The sequence below is a fragment of the Pelophylax lessonae genome (assembly GCF_965119305.1).
Source record: "Pelophylax lessonae genome assembly, chromosome: 5".
NCBI classification, from domain to species: Eukaryota; Metazoa; Chordata; class Amphibia; order Anura; family Ranidae; genus Pelophylax; species Pelophylax lessonae.
In genome coordinates this window covers 48,044,539-48,065,221 of record NC_138772.1, presented here as the reverse complement: position 1 = coordinate 48,065,221, position 20,683 = coordinate 48,044,539, and the positions used below count along the sequence as shown (strand labels likewise).

Below are 20,683 nucleotides of genomic sequence, written 5' to 3'. Positions count from 1 at the left end.
TGTATTGAGGTGTGATGTGGATTCTGTTAAGCCTGTCTGTACCATTGTTAATTGTTACTGAACTCACATATTGTTTCTGTCCAGATGGCTAGATAATGAGTTCAGGTTAATTCTATTTCTGTATACAAATTCATCTGCATATGATAATGTAATCAGGCAACCCCTGACCTGATGGGGTAATTTGATCAGCAGGGGGATGTCCATGCTGTATATAAACTGTGTGAGAATGTTCAATAAAGGAGAAGGTTCCAAAACTTGTAGAAGCTAAGTTGTCGGCTAGCTTTGTATGGGGGCGGCTGGAAAATCTGATATCTATGTTCACGACTGGGAGGAAGCCGTATACTGACGGAAGTCCACAAGCACAGTGTGGGTCGCGGTTCCTTTACAATGTGTACCAACATCATTAATCCAAATCAAAATGTCATTGCCAAAATTCAGAGGGTAACACCACTTTTCTACACTCACACACCAATAAACACCAAATATCACGGAATAAATCAAGAAACAGAACTCCTGCCTGATGTAATTCCACCACCTATGTAGTATTTAGGTATAGGAGAGTTCCACCACCATTGCAAATCTTGCCATATGTGTTCCACGGGGACAGGAAGGAGCCTTGAGAATTGCACACCAGCACCAATTGCAGCCTCTTACCAAGCAAAAAGCCCCAAAATTGGAGATGGTCATATAGGAGCATGCTGACAGTAATCAGCCATAACCAGCCTTGGAACCAAATGGCATATCACAGAAACAGGTTGGTCAATGGCACTCAGGACTTCCAGGGTACCTCTGCATTAATTAACTTTTTGCACCCCAGGAACTTAACTCCACAGAGATGGAGGCTCCATGCATGTTTGTGGCAGCACAGTGGCTAACTGGTTAGCTCTTCTAAAACAATGGGGTGCAGCGCCAATAGAAATTATATTAAACAGTCATTGAATGCGTAATGCATGCAGTTAAGATGAGTCCTCTCTGCAGATATGGTGAAAAGAAGTGAGAGAGAGGTCCCACGCCCAGGAAAGATGTCAAATCCAGGGGTCACTCCACCACAGTGCTCAGGATAAGTAAACTGCTTACCGGAATGATTTGACCCTCAAATTATAGAGTGGTCAAATTCAGCATCTGGTAGGATGTATCTCTGGAATCATCACTGAGGTTAGCAAACGACCAGCCCCTCATGGATAGACAAAAGATGTACTTATACCAATGATAATATGTCAAGCTAATCAGCCTCATTAATCTTCTTAGGGTAAACCGGTAATCGCCAAGCAGTGTGGACCTCTTTTTTGTCCACCGTGTCTTGGTGAGTGAGTCCAGTGAAGGACACCATAGGAGAGGGAAGCTGGAGAGGAAAATCCTTGAAGCCAGGTTTCAATAAACCATAAGTTCACCTTTATTTTGCAGTATTCAGTGCTGTCACATGATTTCAAATCCTCTTACTTCTCCAAGAGTCCAAGAGCAGCTCTTCTGCCTTGCAGCACTGGGGTCATTGGTTCGAATCCCAAGCATGCCATTAACTGGTTAGAGGTTCTTCCTCTGTTGTGGTGTTATTGCTTCTTTTTCACAAGGTTTTATATTTCTGATGGGTTTTACATAGTGAAAACAAAAGAAATGACATTGTAAATAAAGCGAGTATGAGTTATACACCATATCTATAACAGTTTTTTTTGGTAGGTTATGGATTTATAAGTATGGTGTGATCCTTCACCCATATTTAAATGTTGGGTGCTGATGAGGAATGTGCTTGTCAACAATTTGTGTGAAGTAGCCCTCACAAAGTTGACATTTCCTACTTTGTACCCTCCACATGTCAAACAACTTACAACTTGAATTGTTTTGTTTTTTGTATCGCTGATCATGGCCAGAGACTTGGACATTATACACTGCACAGATAAATATGCTTATATAGCTGATGCATTCTTTCATTTGCCAAGAGTGTGTGTTCCTTATCAACAGGTGTAAGTACTTGAGGCATAGATGAAGAGATAGAATTAATTACATTGGTGGGTGTGTCCTTTGCTGGGTGGGTGTAGGTGTGTTATCAATCCAACCTATGTTATATAAAGACCTGTGTTCCGTGAAAAAAACATACCCGTGAGAAAACCATACCCTCGTCACTTCCGGTGCACCTACGGAGGGTATGGATTTCTCACGGTACTTACACTTGCGGCGGTTACATTAAAACAGCTCCTCTGCAACATAAATCATCTCCGCTCCTTCCCCTGTCACTTCCCTGCTCTCAGGTAATAAATATAAAAGCGGATCACGGAGCTGCGATCGCCGTCATTTACATCTCATACACCCGCCACCGCTTTTATATTTATTAGGCGAGATCAGGCAAGTCACAGGGATAGGAGAGGAGATTATTGATGTTGCTGCCGAACCATGATAATTTCCTACCCTCCGAGCATGCGCACTTGTCAAATTCTTTGCTGTTCAATTACGTATCCGGGGCTCTGAGCATGCGCACTGCTGCGCTGCTCAGCTGTTTGAGACAGGAAGTGACGAGGGGATGGAAATCTAACGAGGTATGGAATTCTAACGTTACACCTGCACTAGTGTGGTTTGCTTTGCCTGAGAAGAGGCCAGATTATTTGCAGGCAGGGTGTGACAGTGCGCATAATGACCCACAATGGCTGTGGTTTGATGAATTTTTTTGTCTGTTTGCTGTAATTGTTTTGCATTTTGGCCCTCAAAAGTGGATTTTTTGTGTGTCTTTGTCCAGTGTGACCATGCATTTCTTGTTTGTGAGCATCATCTGACCCTTCTCTTTTGATTAACACTTACAAATCTCACATATTAGGGCTCTTTCACACGGCCGTTCAGTAATTTTTTTGCGCTCCAGTGTTTTGTTTTTTTTTTTTTACACGGAGCGGATGATATTTGTGTCCGCTCCGCATGTCCGCATGTCCGCATATCATCCCATCCGTTTGCGGAAGATATACGGACATAATGTAAGTCTATGGGCATTGCAGATGTCAGCGGATGACACCGCTGACATCCGATTTTGCATGCGTTCCGTTTTTTAAATGGAACAAAAATAGGGTTCTGTTACGTTCCAAAAAAACAGAACAGAACTGAAAGGATGAAAATCGGATGTCAGCGGATGGTCATCCGCTGACATCCGCAATGCCATTGACATACATTATGTCCGTGTATCATCCGCAAAAAAATAGGATGGTATACGGACATGCGGAACGGCCGTGTGAAAGGGCTCTTAGACAACTCCTAATGTTGCTTCCTGCTAACCCTAACCAGAAATGGATGTGTGTGTGAATTTGGAGGCGTGTAGTTATTGCGCTGCCTTTTATTTTGTCAAATTTTATATCTTGTCTGTTTTGTTTGCTTAATCCTGCACTTAAACTTTTGATGGGGGTGGGGTGGTGAGAGTTGTTATACCCTAAAATGTTTGACCTGGTTAGTGCTCACCTTATTTTTGTCCCTGCTGTACACTATGAAATTTAAGGTGTTCAATTTAAGTGTTTCTTAGGTGAGAAGTGCAGAGCCCTTCTAACCATATTGTAAAGTGCTGTGAAAACTGTTGCAACATTAAATGCCAGTCGATTTTTTGGGCAAAGTAACAGAATGAACAAAATAGTGTTCCTATTGTCCAAATAAAATGTAGAATTGATTTTGAATTTTTTTTTTTGAGGTTTAATAAAATATTTTAGAAGTGGAATGTTTTGTTAACACACCTTCCAATCTCTATTGAATCTACTTTGCTACAAAATAAATGTTATTCTGCACACAAGCAAGTCATTTAAATAGAGAAAAAAAAAGAAAAGCGCAAGCTTTTAACAGCTCCAATGCTGATTTTCAGGTTCTAGTGATTTTTGCTATGGTTTAGCAATTGAATATGTCAAACTCAGTATTTATTTTCTCTAATCAGCAGTTGCCCACCCCATAAACACAATTTATTAAATGATTATTTACTGAAATAAGCATAATGAACACATGTGAAAAGATGTTAGCAAATGTGAATTATTTGCGATCGCTCAAGTCTTTTCGCAATGGCACACAACCGGTTGCCCGGGCCGGCTCCTGGCCTGGAAAGGCATTCTCGTGTGTGGAAGGGCGTTTGGACGCACTTGCAAGTGGAATTTTGTGTTTGCCGCTTTACCTCTAGCCACTGTGCTGCTACTGCGGCACAGTGGCTCGTTATCGTCTAGCGACGTAGACCTACGTCGCTAGACTCCTCCCCTGTAGGAGGCGCGCTCCCGCTGTTTTCATTCACAGCGGGAGTCGGGCCAGGGGAGGAGCGGCGGCGATCGCCGCTGCTCTGCCCCGATCGTCGGGGAATCCAGTTTGGCGATCTGCCCGCCTGTGTAAACAGAGCGGGCGGATCTCCTAAGTGACAGGGAGTGACAGATCGGAGTGTTCAGCATAGCTGAACATCCGATCTGTCCCTGGCTCACTCAGTCACCTCCCCCCCCACACGTTAGTAAGCACCAGGCATACATTAACCCCTCCCTCTCCAATAAAATTAACCCCTTCCCTGCCAGTGTCATTTTTACAGTAACAGTGCATATATATAGCACTGATTACTGCAGTAATGTCACTGGTACCCCCAAAAGTGTCAAAAATGTCAGTCAAGGGTCCAATCTGTCCGCCGCAATGTCGCAGTCCCGAAAAAAAAAATCGCAGATCGCCGCCATTACGTTAAAAAAAAACACCAAAAATGACAGAAATCTTTCCCTTAGTTAGTAAACGCAATAACTTTTGCGCAAACCAATCAAAATTCGCTTATTGCGATTTTTTTTTTTACCAAACATAGGTAGCAGAAAACAAATTGGCCAAAAATTTTAAAAAAAATTGTTTTTTACATCTTTTTTGGGGGGAATTTCATATAAAAAAAATGTTAAAAATATTGTTATTTTTTCAAATAAACGCTCTTTTTTTGTTTATAGTGCAAAAAGTAAAAATCGCACAGGTGATCAAACACCACCAAAAGAAAGCTCTGTTTGTGGGAAAAAAAGGACGTAAATTTCGTTTGGGTACAGCGTCGCACGACCGCACAATTGTCAGTTAAATTCGCACAGCGCCGAATCGCAAAAAGTGGCCCAGACGTAAGACCGCAAAATGCTCTAGTGGTAAAGTGGTTAATGATCCTCAGAACACGGGTCACTTCCTGATTCTATGCACAGTAGAATTCCTGCGTTTGTACATGTTCCTGTACATACAGTATGGAATGTGTGTATGCATTTTAGCAAGTGCTCCACAATCTGTTGGCTAAAATCGAATCCTGTATAGTCCTAATGAACTCTATGCACATGTAACTTAGCTAGCAGTTTTCACCACTCCACACATACATGTCTTGTTTTTGGTTGTCTCATCCTGGTGATGTTCACCATTCACAGAAAATGCCACAGATAAGTCGTCTCTGGTCACATTTTAACAGTTTTCCCTGACAGCTGAGTGTGTCTCCATATGCCTTACTTAAAGTTCACTTTTCATTTTGCTAAATTCCAGCTCCTCTGTTACCATATACCATTAATACACCTCTTTTGCAAAACAATACACGATTTCTTTAATTGAGAGAAGGCCTTACCTGCGCTTTTGCTATATTTCCTTAGAACGCTTCATCTCTTGCTGGTATGGAGATATTAGACATAGAAGCCAGTAATGCTGGCCTTTCACTTTACGAAAAATCATTCAAACTCATTTTCGAAAAAACAAACACTCGGCTGTGAGAGCAGATGATAGCGCCACCATGTAATGAGCGATAAATCGTCAACATAAATGAATCCTTTTTTTGTTAATTTCTTCATATAGCTAGTGCAAACAGTTTGGACAAGAAACACATTAACCTTTCAATTTATTGTTCATTCCGCAGAAAATTTCCAAACTTGTCCTTTGTTTTTTGGCCCAAAAAGGTCACAACCGATTACCGATTTGTGCCCATTAACTGGCCGAAAAAGAAACGAACTGCCCAAATGATTGAAATTTCAGCCGATTTTTTGTATAGTGTATGGCCACCATAAGACACAGGAAGAAATGAATCAGCTGAACTCATTAGTACACACCTGTGGCTGCGTTCCTCCTTCCAGCAGATCCCAACCACACCTAGCTAGGTGCACGCTTTTCTCATACAATTAATCAGTGATCACCAATCTCACTAAATACAGACATTTTTGTTTTGTCTTAAATTCATCTTGCATAGATCTGCTCATTTGGAGAGTGCATGAAATGAGAGATCAGATAACCGCCTATATGGATAGAGCTGTAGTATTGAAAACAGGAGAAGCATGTTCTGGGTTCTGCTAAGCTCAGCATACACTATACAATCTGATTGTACAATCACCTTTAGATCTGCCACAAATTATGTAATGGAAGGGCCTGCCTGATTGGATACAGAGTGATCGGATAGCTGGTGAGTCCTCCCATTATATAGTTTTGGTTAATCTAAAGGAGATTGTTCAGAGCTTGTACAATGACATTGTATAGTGAATGGCCACCTAAAATGAACTAGTTGCTAACTACTTCTAATCCTTGTTTGCTTTGCAAGAACATTTTGAAAATACAAATCCACTTCAGTAACATTTAGAAAGTTAGGGGTAGCTCTTAATTGTATCCAGGGAACTCTACGTAGCTTTGTGGAGTGGAGTTGTGCCGCCTACCACAAGTGGGTGTAACAACATGAATTTGATTGGAAAAAAAAATCAGTGTGGGGGTCCCCCAAATCCAAACCAGGCTGTTAGGTCTCTTTTATCTGATACATAATTGTTAATGTCTAAATATAATTTTATTAGAATGTTGACTAGTTATATCTATTTTCTAGGTATAAATCTGATCAATGCAGTGGCTTAATGGTTACCACTCTGATCTAGCAACAGTCAGTTCATGGGTTCAATTCCCACCTATGCTCTTTATCACCTCCCTAAAGTTCCAATGGCGGATAGATATGTGTGTAGGGTGATACAAGTTATCTCTCGCTGATGGCACTTATGCATTAGTCAATGCACATATGAATTTGCCATTGCAATTCTAGGGAGGTAGTAGCATGGGTGGGATTTGAAGTCGTGACCTAAGTGCTGCTAGCTAAGAGTGCTAAAACATTTTCATAAAATATGAATTAGACATGTAGCAATATTTCCAGGCATTGAGCCTGATATGGGTCTGCCATTGTTACCGGTAACACTTCCAACGCATTTAAGTTGAATACCCAAGTGTGAGATTGGAGACAATAACCATTCCGGCATCTTTGGTTTGTTTTGTTTATTTTATATGGGAATGAGAGAAGGGAATGAGTGGGATACTCCTCTGGCTCAACTAGGTTTAACTGGGACTCTGTACAGAAAAATGCCTGTAAGCGCTGTCTTGACGCCAGCTGAATGCCGACCAACGCTTCCTGGCGCTTGAAGATACTGTTTTGCTGAACTGTGCTAGAACTTCGACTTTAACACTCTGGTTAACTCAGAAGATCTAGGACTGTGATAATACTTGACTCTTGACACTGTTTAGCTCAAAAGTCTGGTGCACAGCTCCCTCCAGCCCTTCACAGACTGAGGTAGCTCCTTGTAACCGCTTGTGCTGCTGCAACTCTCAACACTGTACACTGCATGCTGTACACTTAACTCTTCAGGGCCCAACCGCTAGCGTCCCCTTTACACTTCAGGGTTCTCTCACTAGGCACCCCCTCTGACACCTCAGGGTCCTCTGACTAGGCACCCCCTCTACACTTCAGGGTCCTCTTACTAGGCACCCCCTTTACCGCTAGCTAGCTCCTGGATCCCAGGGACCTTCACCGGAGTGGCCCCCTTTAAGCTAGGCAGACCCCCAGGGGTAGTTCACAGTACTCACAAACTTTGAATGCTTTCCTGGAACTGAACCCCTCTTTCTCCGCTGGTCCTCAGCACACCGGATCCTCTCTGCAGCTCAGTTCAGCTCTCTCTCTCTATTCTCAGGCAAGCCACCTGAGACACCCGATCCTTCTGACAGGAGAGACAGCCGTACTCTCCCTCCTGGGACTCTGCTTCCCTCCAAAGACACTGCATTATGCATTCCCCTCAAACTTATACCCACTCTCAGAATCCTCTGCTGCAGAATCTGCCTTCTGGGGTAGATACAGGCTTGAATGTGCCACTGATTGGGTATCCTCCACTGCCCAATGAGAATCCTCTCATGGAGCCAGTGGGGAGACTCCCCTCTCAGCAGCCACACCTGGGAGACATGCCAGCCCAGCTGAAAATCATGGCCCTGCTGTTAGGCAGCCAAGGCCCATTATACTTTGCCTAGCACCTACCTTGTAGGTTGCTACATCCATGAAGTGTGACATATATAGAGATATAACTCTTACATAAATGGTAATATATAAATATCAGCAAAAGAAGCAAAACAAGTCACATCTACAAATTTTTGACGATATAGCAATGATGTTGCATTTGTATTTTAGGGGAGGATAGATTCTCTTGATCTATGTTCATTCATTAATCATGGTACTACTGTGTTTTCTAACTGTGTTTATGCTCATCTCAATGGCTTAGTGGGTAGCACTCCTACCTAGAAAGATTTTGACCATGGGTTCAAATCCCAAGCATGGATCACCTGCTTAGATTTTAAACAGCAGAGTATGCTGAAAATAGGTGAACACCTAATTGCCACTGCCACATCAGCATGGTTGTTTCCATAATTTGCATGCTCAATTGCATGCAATGGTATGTTATTTATCAAAAATATTATTGCACGGTGTTAGCATGGTTGGGATTTGAACTACTGACCTAAGAGCATTTTGCTCATGAGCACAGACCACTAAGCCAACGTGCCAAGTATATCTAGACTTGCATAATAGTTTAGTATGATTAAAGAATCAACATAGATAATTGGAACTCTATAGTCTCCTGAAAAAAAAATGTAACATGAAAAAAAATTAACATATATCAGATTTGTAACTGTAAATTATAAATACATGTAACCTCATGGAATAGCAGACATTACTCTGTAATAACCATTCAGAACAGCATTCGTTCGCAAAAGAAGAAAACAAACTATGCACAATAATTTTAATATAAATAAATAGCCACACATGAGGTAGAGCACACCCCATATTTATTGGCATACATGTACACACATGATCATAGCTAAATACCGCAGTGCAGTTTCATATACGAAACTCGTTATGGTACCGTGACTATGCCGATTTGGAATTCACAAATGCATATTCGCCTATTTGTACTATTAAATGTAGAATGATTATTTCTTCTCCTTATTCTTAGTGAATTCGGCTTTGTGTGTCTGATGAGACCATTCCAGTACAGACGCAAATGGGATGGCTTCTCTGTTATTGCAAGTAAAGCAGCTACCTTGCCTAGAGCCCCATTTTGCCGTAATCCATTTCTACCTGGACACAACCCTGTGTGCTCTATGGGAAAAATAGGTCTAACGGTAGGATATGGCCATGCATTATTATTTGTGGAAAGAATATCTTTCATTACGTCGAATATTTCCTGAGGAGCAGTCAATGAAACTACAAAGCCCATAATGGGCATTTGCATATAGTAGTTATTAACTCTGGTCAAAAACTTTTTTTTTTTTTTATCTTTAAGGGACATTCAAGCTGGGACCAATCTGTCATTTAATCGTCAGTTTTATGATGAGCACTGGTCGAAACATCGCGTGGTTACCTGTCTTGACTGGTCATTACAAGTAGGTTAAAAGTGTTTTTAACAATATGTACGTGTAATCAGTAATAAGCATCATACACATGGGATGTTTGATTTTCTCTACTAAACAACTTTTACTCCTGGCAGGAAAAGGCAACTTAAAAATGCGCCTAAAGCTGCATATTGCACTCGCGTTTAAACGCGTCAAGTGTTTGAGGGTTAATGGATTCCATTGGCCAGAATATTAATTTGTTCTGGTGTTTGGAATGCATTATTGCTCAAATGAGCCTAAATGTGTCGTGTTTAGCATTTAGGCACATCAAGCATTTTTTCTGCTTAAAATCTCCTTTCCCGAACGTGCTGGTGATGTCCTCTTCTAATATGCCTGTAAATGCCTATGTGTGCATGGACAGTCATAGCCTAACATAGAGGTGATTTTACAGGCCGGAAAGAAAAATATCAAATGCCTGTAAAAGCTGTATTTTTTAAGCCCTGTGACATGAGGTCTAATTATTAATACTAAGATAAAAGTGAAAATCCTTCTGTCCTGCAGTTAAAAAAATATCCTTATACAAGTGTAGCACACTGTAGAAATATTGGAGTAGTGGGGTAGTGCTGCTTACTTTTCCATAATAGCGCGAGAGCCCCCCTCTTTGACTGTAGAAATATTGATTCACCAAAATTATAGTTTAGACCAGTGGTCTCCAAACTGCGGCCCTTTGATTGCTTTTATCCGGACCTTGGGCGCTATTTCATCCACTGATACCAACAATGGGGCATAATTCCCCCCCCTGACACCAATGAAGATGTACAATTCCTCCCATCGACACCAAAAATGGTTTGCTATTGGGTTGAGGTCAGGACGCTGTGCAGGCCAGTCAAGTTTCTCCACCCCAAACTCGCTCATCCATATCTTTATGGACCTTGCTTTGTGCACTGGTGTGCAGTCATCTTGGAACAGGAAAGGGCCATCCCCAAACTGTTCCCACAAAGTTGGAATCCTGAAATTGTCCAAAATGTCTTGGTATACTGATATCTTAAGAGTTCCCTTCACTGGAACTAAGGTGCCAAGCCCAACCCCTGAAAAACAACCTCACACTATAATCTCCCCTCCACCAAATTATTTGGACCAGTGCACAAAGCAAGGTCCATAAAGACATGGATTAGTGAGTAATTCATTAGAGTAGGTGCATGAATTGGGACAGGCTTGTAGGCTGCCCCAGTGCATTACTGTGCCCAGGGCCCCATGATGCTATTAAGAAGGCCCTATAGGGTGCCCCACATACTCACATATGGCATATGAGTATGTGGGCACCCCTTCAGATTTTTGAGCTTAGGTGTTTCCCGTGAAGAGTACGGTTATTTCTACAGCACACAAAAGGGCCTTGCAAAAAGCTTTTTTTTTTTTTTTTTCTTCCAGCGTGACTGTACCCCTGTGCAGGGCAAGCCTGTCCATGGATAGGGGCCGCCCCCCCCTATTTATGCGTCCGGCCCCCTAATCTACATGCAGGGCCTTAGCCCACCAAGTTTTGTGACAATCGCTATTGTCACACTGACTCTCCTCCCAGCCAATCAGGAAGAGGGTTGTGAGACCCCTTTCCCAATTGGCCAAAAGGAGAAGCAATCTTACTGGCCAGTGGCCAGGAAGAGGCAGAAGAGATACGGCTAGAGGACAGCGGCTCAGCCATCCAGCAATCCCTGGCTCGGACAGGAGGAAGGAGAAGGTAAGGAGGCAGACGGGGGGGAATGTTTTTGACTGACTTACCTGACCGACCGACCCGCGGGGGTGCACATTGGTTTGCCGCCCCCCCCCGAATTGCCGAGCACCAGCCGCCACTGCCCCTTTGTAGAAAGGACAGCTTAAGGACAGCTTTGAGATAAATGAGAACACAAATTGCAAGCCAGGTCTTCTCATTCAACATTAGTACATGACCTCACAAATGTTCTTTTTGCTTGAATGGGCACAAATTCCCACAGACACTCCAAATTCTTTGAGGAAAGCCTTAGGTGGAGAAGAAACTCCATATTATTGCCCATGGTTTTGAAATAGGATGTCCAACAACTCACAAACTTTTGTCCATATAGATTAAGGCTTGCAATGAGATAGTGGAATAGTAAGACACAAGAAGAGATGAGAAAATATGGAACATTAAAAAAGCAACATGCTCTTCAGCAAATCACCTAGGAGACTGGAAACCAGTCCTCCGGTCCAGGTGGCTTTGAATTATAGCAATATTCCTTCAAAACAATAAAGCTGGCTACTTGGTAACATCCATTGCAACAATTCTTTATTGGCTACATGGCAGGATGCAGCAGTAATATGCTAATGCGTTTTAGCCAAAGCCCTACTCATAGCCTGATAATCAACATGTGGGTAGAAATCCTTAATGTAGTTTCTTAAAGCCAATATTCCCCATAATTCTTATGTTTACCAAGACAAGAGGAGAGGGAAAAAAGAGGGCACAAATTGTAACATACACCGTCTATGGTAACCCTTCACACAACCCTTTACTGTAATAAAAAAAAGTACAAATCTTAGCCTGGCTACCTAGTTGTAGCTTTAGTTACCTACTATTGGACTGTAAAGTTGAAGATGTTTTTCTGCTAATCCATGTAGCTTCTTACATAGATGTGAGGAAGCTAAAGAAAATGAATAAGCTATTGCGCTGGCTAGAAACCAACCATCATTTAACTAGGCACATAGGAGGGCCAGGAGAGTGGTAGGGAACATCAGATGAAGTGGATGCAACTCCTATCAGATTAGGTTTTGAGATCTTAATGCACATGCCCTATAGTTTGATAAAGGGGCACTCCTGTCTGCCCTGAAACATGTAGCCCCACCCCCTCTGCTTCCTGTCCCCATCACCCAGCCGAGAGGGGTGCTGTTTGGAGCCGCAGCCACGTTGCCACTTTTGGAAGCTGCTGATGCTTATGTTCCAGCCTAAGGCCTGACAGCTGCACTTCTATCAAGAACTCTGCGTTAGCCAGCCACATGCCTGCAGAGCTCTGCAGCCTCATTGTGATCCCATTGAGGTCTATATGGGTTCATGACAAGCCTTGATCCACTTTTAACTAGTGAGTGCATTTTTATTGTCTTTTATTCTTTTTATTATATCGATACACATAGATGTGAGGAAGCTGTCGGGATAAGCAGAGAAATGCCTTCAAAATTACAGAACAAATCCAGTTGAATATGAATAACTACGTATATAAAGAAGCAGGTGCGCTAAACTGATAAGTGTCAACCGATGAAGTGAACCAAAACACCAATATGATGAACAAATAGTCACACAAATCTGGTATATATGGTAAATGATACACTAATGAGCATCACATATAACAATATGGTTACTATATCAACAATGTGAATAACAAAATCACACTCAAGTAAAAGTGAAAATTGAAGTAAAAGTGCATAGAGTCCAAAATAATACTCTCAGTTGGATATGGAAATACCCAGGTGAGGTATCCACTACAACTTTAAAGTGCAGTGAAGGTGAAGGTGAAAAATAAAAGTAAAGGTGCATAAAGTCCAAAACAATATTCTCGGTTAGATGTGGAGATATCCAGATGAAAAATCCACTTCAACTTTAAGGTGCAGATAATCCCGCCACCATGTTAAGGACTGGCCCCTTACCAGAGCAGAATATTAAGGGCGTATATAGGAACTCCAGATGTGGAATAGGTGCTCAGGAGAGGATGTGAGCCACTCAAATAGGAGGATAAGCCTCTTACCAGACAATGGATATTATAGAGCTTGATCTTAAATTCTCCTGGATGGTTCTTGTCCTCTATCCTGGGCGTCCTCACTCTGGGCAGTTTCTCTCTGGTACCAGTAATTATGTCCCCGCAGGTGTCTCACAAAATTATATTATATTATTATATCGATACACATAGATGTGAGGAAGCTGTTGGGATAAGCAGAGAAACGCCTTCATAATTACAGAACAAATCCAGTTGAATATGAATAACTACCACTAGCTGTACCATGTCCTGGACCCTTTACAGACAATTTAGTCTAAGGCTGGCAATAGATGGATTGAAAGTCGCCCAGTTCAGCAGGGACCTAGCGATCAACTTCTGTCAAACAGGAATGTTGGAAAATGTAATTTTGATCTGTGGCTGATCAGTGTACTCTGAAAGCGGAGAAGTCTCCACTGTCAGAATACAATAGCACAGTGGGGAGGATTCCTCCATCCACCTTGCTTGTGAGGATGGGGGAATCAGTTTGTTTTATTTTGATCAGCCTACTGGCTGGTTGAAAAAAAAGACCAACATGTGCCCAGGCTTAAGTCCTTAAGCTTTAAGCATATGAAGTAAATTTGACTGCAAATCACATTATTTGGAACCCCACAGCAATGCAGGGCTGACCTGTGTACCTAATGACACACTGATACTTGGGGCCTGAAACTTAAAGCCCAACTGAATCCCTCAGTAGGGTGTGTGTTAGACCTCTGTGGAGAGACCATTGCTACTACACAGAGGAAGCAAGAGTCCTTCTCTACAGCATGCTGGCAGGTGACAAGCTTTTCTACTGAGGCTGTGGTTACTTTCTAAAGAAAATGAACTGCAAGATTTTGCATACCTTTTGTTTTGATGTACATAGAATGTATTTAGATTTTTTTAAACTGATGGTTCAGTTAGGTTTTAAAATGACTAAACAGCTGTAGACTAATTATGTTTTACTAGTTGCATCTTGAAGTAGAAGCAGATTGTTTTATAGTGACCCTGTCACTACAGAAAAGTCACAAAGGCAAGATTTACTTGAAGAAGGCTAAAATTACTCACATTTATTGTTCCGAATTCTGCACTTATCCTAAGAAACTGTTCCCCCAAGTGAGCTTTGAAACTCACACTTCAGGGAGTGTCAGTCTGGTTCTTCCTTCTGACTTTAATACTATTGCAGGAGCAGTAATAAGATGGAGTTCAGTAGGCAAAACCATCGAGAGCTCGGGGGGACACCCAGGAAATCAACACTCCCAGAAGTGTTGGTTTTTTAGCAAACCTCTGGGAGCAGTTTCTACTGAACAGAATGATGTTCAGTGGCATCAGCAGCAGGAAAGGTGAGTATTTACAGTCTTATTTTACAGGCAAGTCTTGCCTAATTAACTGGCTATAACAACTGGGTTGCATTAGGAAGATTAAAATTTAAAGAACAGTATTTTGTGTATTTAGTCATTGATCTGCAACACATTGAGCACATAAATAAGACATATTTCATACTATATATATGAAGGAAATGTTTTGCGTTTTCCAGTATCCTGAGCTGATGGTGGCATCGTACAATAATAACGAAGATGCTCCTCATGAACCTGATGGAGTCGCTTTGGTATGGAACATGAAGTTTAAGAAGACAACTCCGGAATATATATTTCACTGCCAGGTATAGAACAACCCAGTCAGCTGTTTTAAATGAGTCTGTTCCCATTTGTACCCCTAGCTATTCTACAGTACATGTAAAACCTATATAACAAATGGCAAGTTCTGTTGCTTAAATGTCAACTGGTGCTGAGACAGGTTCATATAGCACCAAATGGAAAGATGTCAAAGTGCACACACCCCACAGCTTGCTCTGTGGCCAGCATTTGAAAATAAAAAGTACAATAAATTAGCAAGCTGAATATTTGGTCTAGGGCACATTTAATATGGCCCTCACACCCAGGGCTTTTTTTCAGCTAGAACATGGTAAAAACTCTAACAGATTCCTGCCTCCCCTGCACTCATGGCAGAGACAAGGAAAAATCAGATGGCAGGTGCAGTGAGGGATGGGGTATTACGTGGTAAACTGCACTGTAATCCCCATCTGTGCCTGGTTGCACAGATTTCAACCAATGATCCTCCTGCAAGTTCGAGAGAGAGGCAGAGCTGCCTACATTGCCAGGAGGTACTAGAGCTAGGCCGGGTAGGTGAGATGCAAGGAAACTTTTAGGATGGTCGGAGGGATGTGTGAATAGTTAGGGGATGGGGTGTAGAGGTGAGATGTGGACAGCCAAGATAGCTGAACCCTGCACATTGTGCATAGCACACTCATAAACCCTGCTCTCTGTATGTAGCACATTACTCCACCTTGCACTCTGTACACAGCGTACGCCTGAACTCTGCGCATAGGGCACCCCAAGTATGCACCCTGTACTTAGCGCACCCCTGCACCCTGCACATAGGGCACCCCTGAACTCCGCACATAATGCACTCCTGCTACTTAAAGCCATTTTAAAATCCTCCCACTGTTGCAATTTGGCCACACCCACCGCTTAATGCAGTTCATCAGGGGAGGATGTGGTTGAGTTCCTGCACCTATTCTCTGATACAAAATGCCCTGGGTAAAGTTATATAGACTTACAGATACAACCGGCCCTTTGAGGGCAACCATAATGCCGATGCAGCCCTTGATTAAATTGAGTTTGACAACCCTGGTCTAGGGCAACTTGAACACTTTTAACAATAGGGGTCTATTTTAAAAAAAATTTGCACCCAAGATTTACTTCACTTTCCCCCAAGGATTCACAATTTATTTATTTTTTTTGATTGGATTTATTTGGAAAAATATTGGAATCCTGTGTAGATTTGTACGATCTTGGGTAAAAACATTTATACATAATAACCTAAACATTCCCAATGCTGTAAATGACTGTCCCTAGCTGATATACAGCAGGTAAAATAAGTATTGAGTACGTCACCATTTTTCGAAGTAAATTTATTTCTAAAGGTGCCATTGACATTAAATTTTCACTACATGTCGGTAACAACCTATGAAATCCATACATACAATGAAACCAAAACAAATAAGTTCCGAAATTAAGTTATGTGCAATAACATGGAATGACACAGGAAAAAAGTATTGAACGTGCTAACTGAAAATTATTTTATTCTTCGTACAAAATCCTTTGTTGGTAATGACAGGTTCAAGACACCTCCTGTAAGGAGAAACTACTCGCATGCATTGCTCAGGTGTGATTTTGGCCCAATCTTCTTCAAATCTTGAAGGTTCCGTGGGCCTGTTCTATGAACTCTGATCTTTAGTTATTTCCACTGATTTTCCATTTGATTCAAGGGACATTTCTTTTCTGTTGTGTTAAAATTCTATTTAAAAACAAACACTGACAGGTAGGCTTTTATGAACCTGTTGGTCCCTTCTGTCATAAATGCTTTTCTCAGCCTGTCAGCATCTATTTTTCTCTTCACTGAACTGTGCATTCACAGCTTAGTACATAGTCTCGGCAATGGTTTAGTGTCGGGATGAAGTAACTCTAGTGTGTAAATGTGGAAGTTAACATCATCCTGGCCCATCCAAACTAGAGACCAAAGACTCTGAGCCTAGAAAAAGACCAGGTGAAGGTTTAAAACGGTTGTAAACCCGAAAACAAAACAAAAAAAAAAAACCTGCAAGACAAAGGCATAATGAGCTAGTATGCATCGCATACTAGCTCATTATGTATTACTTACTTTGGAACGAAGCCCTGACACGGACCCCCGGACATCACTGCGGGCGCTGCCATGATCCCTCTGCATCTCTTCTGGGTTCGGCGGCTCCGGCGCTGTGATTGGCCGGAGCCGCAATTACGTCACTCCCGCGCATGCACGCGGGAGTGATTTTCCGGCAAGCTCCCGGCAAGGAAAACTGAAGGTCCCCCCGGACCTTCAGAGCGCATGCGCCGCTTGCGTGAGCAGCTGCATGCACTGCAAATATCTCCTAAACCCTGTTTAGGAAATATTAATTGTACCTACAGGTAAGCCTTATTATAGGCTTACCTGTAGGTAAAAGTGTCAAAAAGCGGGATACTACCGCTTTAAGCACTGGTGATGGAGGTGATCAGTTGTTGGGTAAGTCTGCCATGTTCATGGGAAAAACAAGCAGCGTTCTACATCCAGGCAGCATGGTAAGGAACACAGGTGCACTGGCTAGGGTATCTGTTAACCACTTCCTTGATAAGTTCTCAAAAACAGGAAAGCCAGCAAAATGGTAAAATCTTCCATGCACAAAACTTTATTGGCTCACATATTAAAATTCAGTGCTTTTGAGGACTTGTGGAAGTTTGCCCTAAATTGATAATGTGCTGTGCATACTATCATATTATGGCAAAAAGTCCCTGGTAACCCAAAATGTTCCTTCCTTGTTGTGGAGGTATACTTTAAGGTTGAGCCTTGCACTCACTGTGGACTTCAAGCTGTAAGTTCTGGCATGCAGTGTGTCAGCTTGGAGTCCACAAGAAGTGCCCATGCTAGAGTAACATTCCTACTTCTGCTTAGGAAGCCCCTCAGTGAGAGTTGTCATGCTAGAAGCAGAGGTGAGGAAACTGGCAGAATCATTATTATTATACAGGATTTATATAGCCCTAATAGTTTGCGCAGCACTTTACAATGTGAGAGCAGACAGTACAGTTCCAATATAATTTAATACAGTAGGAATCAGAGGGCCCTACTCGTTAGAGCTTACAACCTAAAAGGGAGGGTCAAGTGATACAAAAGGTAATAACTGTGGGCAATGAGCAGATGGAAATTAAAAGTACAGTTGTCAGGTGGAGGCAGGATAGGCTTCTCTGAAGAGAAAAGTTTTCAGGGATCTCCTAAAAGTGGATAGAGTAGGAGATAGTCGGACAGATTGGGGTAGGGAATCCCAAAAGATAGGAGAGGCTTGGGAGAAGTCCTGGAGGTGAGCATGGTAGGATGTGACAAGGAAACTAGAGAGCAGGAGGTCTTGGGAGGAATGAAAAGAACGATTTGGTTGGTATTTTGAGATTAGGTTAGTGATGTAGCTTGGGGCCGAGTTGTGGATGGCTTTGTAAGTTATTGTTAGCATTTTGAGTTTAATTGGTTGGGTGAGTAGCAGCAAGTGGAGGGATTGGCAGAGAGGGGTGGCAGACACTGAGCAATTTGTAAGGTAGATGAGTCTGGCAGCAGCATTTATGTTGGACTGAAGGGGGAGAGTGTAGTGTATTAACACAGACAGGCTTGTACAGGTTGCTTCTTTATTCACTGCACATCAGCATGCAACTAACTTCAGCCACACCCAGCTCCCAGACATATACATAATTGTAACATTTTGCAGACAGCAACTTAACCCGTTGCTTACCATACTACATTCCCTCCTCTCTTTGAGTAAAACATAACATGCACAACGTATTAATAAGATTAACAAAATGCATGGATGAACAACTAAAAATTTAAACTATAAACTCCTGACTATACACATAGTCCTTAAGGTAGGCCGGTGGATTTGTTGCTCGTTTTTCTCTCGGCCATTCCGATGTGGATGGTTGTGGATTGAAGTCTGGATCACTGGCAGTATCATCACTACTCTTTGCCTGTTCGCCATCTTCTGATACTTGACCTTCTGACTCAATAAATTTCTTCACAAATGAGGAATTACGCACTTTTGTGTGACCATCTAAATCCTCTAAAACCACTTGAGTACCTCTTTTCTCCTTTACAACATAAGGCTCAGGTTCAAAGGACGGAGCCAGTTTGTTAAACCGATCACTTTGAAGCAACACCTTATCACCCTGTTGAAGGCCACTAGGTTGACAATGGCGGCGGTGGTTTGCATACTGTTCAGCCCGGATCTTCCTTTCCTCATCAATATGCCGAAAAGGTTTCTGACTTGTAGGAGGACCCCCAATGTCTGGCAATTTTGTCCTGAATTTGCGACCACAAAGAAGTTCCGCAGGATTAACGCCAGTGACAGTATGCGGAGTTGTGCGATAAGCCAAAAGAAAACGCCACAGTTCCTTTTTCCAGTCTCTTATCTCTAAATGAGCAATCCGCAAAGCTTTCAGCAAGGTTCGATTCTGGCGTTCCACTTCCCCGTTAGCCTGTGGCCAGTATGGAGTTGTACGATGATGTTCAATAGCATTTGATTTCAGATGATCCTGAAATTCCTGAGAAGTAAATTGGGCACCATTATCACTCACAATCCGCTTAGGCAACCCATGAGATGCAAAAATGCTCTCCAACCCCTCAATTACAGTTGATGATGTAGCTTTAGTGAGAACTACCACCGCTTGCCACCTTGAATAATAGTCCACAACAACTAAAAGATGGTGTCCAGATGGAATGTCGCACAGATCAATGGCTAAATCTTCCCATGGTCCCTCAGGTAGAACAGTGTGAGTTACTGGTTCTGGTTTAGGTTTGCTGCCCACCAACTGACATGCTCGACATGAAGAAACCAAACGTTCCACATCCTTGTCAATGCCTGGCCACCAGACTTTCTCACGTAATCTTTGTTTGGTGCGTACAATGCCTTGATGGCCCTCATGGGCTAAATGTAATGTACGTTTCCGTAAGTCTTTAGGCATCACAATACGATTGCCACGTAGAACTAGTTGTCCTGCAATACTCAGCTCTTGTTTGATTCTGTGATAGCTTGGGTCACAATCCACCCAAACCCCTTGTCTTACACATTTCCTCAACCGAGCAATTTCCGGATCCACAGATGACAATTCTTCAACCTCCCGCGGTGTCAATGCCTGAGGCATGGCGTTAGTAGCCACAAAACGAATGTACTCTTCTGCCAGGTTATGAACAGGTGCAGAAGACTGAGGCAATCTGGAAAGTGCATCTGCCGCATTAGTCGGTCCAGGTCTGTACCGCACTGTAAAGCGATATGGTAACAATCTGAGAACCCATCTCTCAATTCTGGCGGATGGTTTTGAGCGTGGCGAATATATCACTTCCAGAGGCTTGTGGTCTGTGATGATTTCAAAATCAAGGCCGTAGAGATAGGTGTGAAACCTTTCACATCCCCAAACAACAGCCAAAGCTTCTTTCTCGGTCTGAGAATAACGTCTCTCTACATCAGTGAGGGATCTGCTAGCATACTGAATAGGCCTGTAATCGCCTGTGCATTGTCTCTGAACCAAGATGGCGCCTAACCCCACAGGGCTAGCATCGACAATAACTTGGGTGTGTGCAGTAGGATTGAAATAAGCCAAAGTTGTGGCGCAAGTCAGCCGTCTCTTAAGTTCATCAAATGCACCTTGTTCCAAAAAGCCCCACTTCCAAGGGACTGCTTTGCGAGTCAACACTCTCAAAGGTTCACTGACAGTCGCCATATCTAGAATAAACTTGGCACAGTAATTCACTAG

General features: G+C 42.5%; 1 protein-coding gene across 2 annotated transcripts in view; it reads left to right on the top strand.

Moving 5' to 3' along the window:
- Window positions 1-20,683, top strand: part of DYNC1I1 (dynein cytoplasmic 1 intermediate chain 1) — a 684,705-nt gene that overhangs the window by 322,976 nt on the left and 341,046 nt on the right. For both annotated transcript variants that reach the window (XM_082258382.1, XM_082258383.1), the window contains 2 exons: window positions 9,543-9,642; window positions 14,857-14,982. In XM_082258382.1, coding sequence (XP_082114508.1) covers window positions 9,543-9,642; window positions 14,857-14,982 — 226 coding nt within the window. The remainder of the gene's footprint in view (window positions 1-9,542; window positions 9,643-14,856; window positions 14,983-20,683) is intronic.